The 4,726-nt window shown below is 46.2% G+C and overlaps 1 protein-coding gene across 1 annotated transcript; it reads left to right on the top strand.

Annotated features, from left to right (window-relative positions):
• The first annotated feature begins 730 nt into the window (after nt 1-730).
• Nucleotides 731-3,228, top strand: LOC133655267 (uncharacterized). Its single transcript, XM_062055257.1, has 5 exons — nt 731-823; nt 926-1,060; nt 1,170-1,438; nt 1,528-1,666; nt 3,205-3,228. Exons 1-5 carry the CDS (start codon nt 731-733, stop codon nt 3,226-3,228), a joined length of 660 nt encoding a protein of 219 aa, XP_061911241.1.
• The last annotated feature ends 1,498 nt before the right edge of the window (nt 3,229-4,726 follow it).

The following is a 4,726-nucleotide window of genomic DNA, read 5'->3' as shown; positions in this document are numbered from 1 at the left end:
CTTCATCCGACGACGGTTCTGGTGGCCGTCTATGGCTTCAGACACCCGTGAGTTTATCGCCGCTTGTACAACATGCTCCCGCAATAATGCTTCCCACAGACCTCCAGCGGGCCTCCTGTGCCCACTACCTGTCCCCGGCCGTCCCTGGTCCCACATCGCATTGGACTTCGTGACAGGATTCCCAGTGTCCCGAGGTAACACTACTATCCTTACCATTGTCGATCGATTCCCGAAGGCTGCACATTTTGTTCCCCTCCCCAAGCTTCCCTCCTCCTCCGAGACTCCTGACCTCCTTGCTCTGCACATTTTAAAACAACACGGTATCCCGGTGGATATTGTTTCAGATCGTGGTCCCCAGTTCACTTCCCGGGTGTGGCAATCGTTTTGCAAGGGGATTGGGGCTACGGTCAGTCTCACCTCTGGGTATCATCCCCAGAGCAACGGTCAAGCGGAGAGGGCCAACCAATGCGTGGAGACCATGTTGCGTTGTGTTGCCGCTCGCCAGCCTGCCTCCTGGAGCAAGTACTTGCCATGGGTCGAGTATGCTTATAACTCCATGAAGAGCTCGGCCACCGGCATATCTCCCTTTGAGTGTTCCCTAGGATATCAGCCTCCTATGTTTTCCCAACAGGAGGTCGAAGCAGCAGTTCCGTCCACTCAAGCCCACATCAAACGCTGCCATAAAATTTGGAGGACCGCCCGGGATGCACTCTTGAAAGCCTCCGAAAGGATGCACCATAGTGCTAACAGGCGCCGCATCCCGGCACCATCATACCAACCTGGACAACAGGTGATGTTACGCGCCAAGGACCTCCATTTTCAGGTACCCTCCCGGAAATTGGCACCTTGATATGTCGGGCCTTTTTCTGTGGAGGCCATTATCAATCCTGCCTCCATTAGACTGTCTCTCCCGCCTTCTCTTAAGAGGCATCCCGTGTTCCATGTGTCACAGATCAAACCTGTAGCAGAGAGCTCTTTTTCACCCCCTGCCCCTACCCCTCCCCCTCCTAGGATCCTCGAGAGTGGTGACCCAGTATGGTCAGTCAAGGAGATCCTCAGGGTTCGTCGGCAAGGTAGGGGACTAGTGTACCTAGTAGACTGGGAGGGCTATGGACCAGAGGACCGATCATGGGTACCGGCTTCCTATCTTGCGGACCCCTCTCTGTTAGAGGATTTCTACCGGGCTCAGCCTGAGGCTCCCCGTAGCTCGTCAGGAGCCTCGCATAAGGAGGGGGGCACTGTCATGGGGCGTGCACAATCAGCTGCTCCTTCGTCTGCACGTGATGCAGGACACGCCCATACACACTCTGCTTCTGCTGCCACACACCAGCACAGCTGTGCGCAATCATCAACCGACACACCTGCTGCTGATGACATCACTCCTCATAAAAGCCAGCGTGTCCAGAGAACCAACGCTGGAACGTAGTCTCTGCTTGCAGTAAGCTTTCGTCTCTGGTTCCTCACCTTTGTTTGCTCGCTCCTTGTGACCTTCGACCCTTGTGCTCATTTGTCTCTTGTTTTCCCCAGTATTCCCTCCGTCGCCTTGGAAGTGAGCAGTGCGCCTCACTTCTCTGGACCCCTCTGGATTCTGATTTGCCTCCCTCGATCCTCGACCCCCACTTTGGACTTGGACCTCTGGACGCCCCTCTCAGCCCCACGGACCCCCGTTTGTTTCACGGACTCTCTTACCTGCCTCGCCCTACTGAACTGGTCACCTTCTCACTCAACACGCACTTACAACAACCACTGGTAAATATTCATTGTAACGCTTCACATAGTCCTGCAAACATACACAGTAGCATACACACTCCACCACATCATCAAGCTCTAAATAAACTATTGAGCTTATTCTTGTTGCTGTGTCGTCTCCTTCCCCGTCGAACATAACACCGCCAAGACAAAAAGGTTCCTCCAAACCCAAGATCTTGTCAATTTCGTTGAGGGTAGTTAAATAGTTCCAATGTTTAGGTTTGGAGAGCAGTGCAAAAAGAGGCAACAAGAAAGTTAAGACAAGACAAGACAAAGAAGCAAGTAGGAGAGATAAGGGAGAGGAAAGGGGAGCGTCCACCCTCGATGAGTGCCAGTGAGAAACATGTACAGTATTCTGCGTATTCATGAAGATGAACACGCTAAATGGACTGCGCTCCCTAGTGTGCTCACTAAAGAGACGCAGCAATCCTCTGTGCACATGTTTAGTAGATCAGTTTTGCGTGTGCTATCAAGTTTGCATGTTTTAGTACGTGCAAACCTTTAGCTCAGGCCCTAGATGTCGATGGTATCGGCATCTGGATCTGGATCAATCACCCCTACTTTACATTCAAGATTTAGCGGTTAGCTTCTTGTGTCATCTGACTCGGCGTGTGTAGCACACTGAGCCATTCCTTTTCCTCTAGTCCTCCAGTACTTGGAAGAAACGTATTTTCCACCACGGTGGTGAGGATTAGTATCTCAGAAGCGGCTTCGCACAGTAAATAGATCCTTTGGCTGCAGTTTGCTCTCAAATACTAGCCGGTGTTTTTGGCAAGACACATATCCTCCTGGAAGTCATTCATCTCCTGCATGTGTGGAACACGGAATCCAGAAATGTAATTGTGTCTCTCTGAGGAATCTTTCACAAGTACAATTCTTAACCATTTAAATACCAGGACACAGCTGTGGTAAAGATTGGCAGCTCAACAGTGGATCAGTTAAAAAAAAGAGGCATGATTGGGTTTGGGACATCTCTAGTCCACACACAGCATCTCTTCTGGTCACACACTGCTGTGGGATGGCATTCCGCTCTTGCACGTCAATATGCCCAAACTGATTTCACAAGTACAATTGATTATCACCGGGGAGACATAATCCACCACTTTTTAAAATTTTTATTCTGCATCTGACTTTGAGTCTGCCACACAGAGCAGATAAAGGACAAGGAGATACAACAAGTAAACATGTTCCCTTCTACAATGATGTCTTTGCAACCGGGACGCTTGTTTCCAATCACACCCATTCAGCACAGCAGCTGCGCCATGTGACTCACCTCACAGCTCCGTTACATCTGATCCAATCTGATCACCAAGGGTGACTCATGTCCTATTGTTACCATGCCACACGTTCTAATCAGACAAACATACTGTAGCTCTGTGACATCGTGGGACCCAACGAGTCCCAAGTACCCTCCGTGTGATGACTAATGCTCTGCATATGCTGCGTGTTATGCAGAGAGAGGCCAGATCTTCTCACTAGTGGGGTTTTATTCCGAGCCATCTGCTTGCGAGCTCCTGGCTGGAAGTGCACTAAATTGTCCATCATGACTGACAGCAGTTGTCATTGGAGCAGCATGTACAGGATTGCATTGGCCACACACTCCAGATAACTGCAGCAAAGGCCTCAGCTGGGCTTCGCCATCTGTTTTATGAGCTCATTTAAGTGGAAATAATTGAACTGGGTTTATAGCAATGTATGAAAGGCTGCTGTATGCTGAAAGACATTTCCCTCCTTAACTTTGTGTGAGTTCTCTATCCGAGCAGCTTTTTTCCTAACATCCATGTGTCATTCTGACATCCTCTGCTGTGCTGTACAAGCGCCCCCCCCCCCCCCTCCCCTCCCCCGTTTGCAAGTGACAGCCCCGTTGTATCCTCCTTTTGAATCTGTCACTTCTGCTAAATGAGGAGGGTGAATCCATCAATATGTTTTGTGGAATATAATCCAGAAGCAAGGTTACCATGACTACTATTGAATGTATGTGTTTGTGTGACCATTGGTGTTTAACTGTGTTAATCTGTCATCTGGCGTTCATATGCAAAATTGCAAAAATAATTTTTAATATTTGTATATGATCAAGTCTGAATGGTAAAATAATGGTGTGGTCCATTGTCACAAGTAGTTTAATTCAAAAATACTAATTCCTGACAATTCTAAGCACATTTAATATGTTTCTTTTTTTATATATATTTATTTATTCATTTGATAGGGAAATCATAAACAGGTACTGAGAAAACAGACAGCCCCCCAAAAACAATTAAAAAAAATAAAAAATAAAGAAATAAAATATTACAAAAAAAATACTAATAAAATAAGAATAACCCTGAATAAAACATGAGGTCCTTCTACGAGCTATTAACGACGTACTCAGTGGCCTAGTGGTTAGAGTGTTAGAAGAATTTTGCCACACCTAGTGTGTGTGTGTGACAATCATTGGCACTTTAACTTTAACTTTTTAACTTTAATGATGCTAAGGCGATACTATCCCTAAAAGTCTGCTTAATTTTTTGATAGTTTGGTGGAATTCCAACAATAGCCAATTCTGCACAAGGCGTCAACTTAAAATTTTGTGCATCTGCAAGATGTTTAAAAATATTAATCCAGTAGGCTTTCAGAAAGGCACAGGACCAGAACATGTATGTCATGTTTGCAGGAGTCAATTGACATCTATTACATGTATCTGCAATATTGGCATACATTTTAGAAAGTTTACAGTTAGTAAAATATATGCGATGGACAACCTTAAACTGTGTTAGAATAAGCTTTGAACAAGATGTGCTATCATTTTATGTGTATCAATGCAGATTTCCAGTCATTGTCATCCAAAACTTTGCCAAATTCTGCTTCCCAGTCTTTTCTAATTTTGTCAAGAGATGTCTCTTTAAGATGGGGAATTAGGATAGCAATTTTAGAAATGATGCCTTTCTGATTTATGGGGATTTCCAAAAATGAGTCTATTATTACAGATTGAGGTGAACTA

The sequence above is a fragment of the Entelurus aequoreus genome, linkage group LG08 (genome assembly GCF_033978785.1).
Source record: "Entelurus aequoreus isolate RoL-2023_Sb linkage group LG08, RoL_Eaeq_v1.1, whole genome shotgun sequence".
Taxonomy (NCBI): domain Eukaryota; kingdom Metazoa; phylum Chordata; class Actinopteri; order Syngnathiformes; family Syngnathidae; genus Entelurus; species Entelurus aequoreus.
The sequence above is the reverse complement of the archived record's forward strand: the minus strand, read 5'-3'. Positions and strand labels throughout refer to the sequence as shown.

What these genes read in the sequence shown, in the direction of transcription:
- LOC133655267 (XM_062055257.1), top strand. Translation starts at nt 731, where the DNA reads ATGCACCATAGTGCTAACAGGCGCCGCATCCCGGCACCATCATACCAA. An exon ending in CCAAGGACCTCCATTTTCAG is followed by an intron (nt 824 to 925) that starts GTACCCTCCCGG and finishes CCTTCTCTTAAG; the next exon opens with AGGCATCCCGTGTTCCATGT. An exon ending in GAACGTAGTCTCTGCTTGCA is followed by an intron (nt 1,439 to 1,527) that starts GTAAGCTTTCGT and finishes TGTTTTCCCCAG; the next exon opens with TATTCCCTCCGTCGCCTTGG.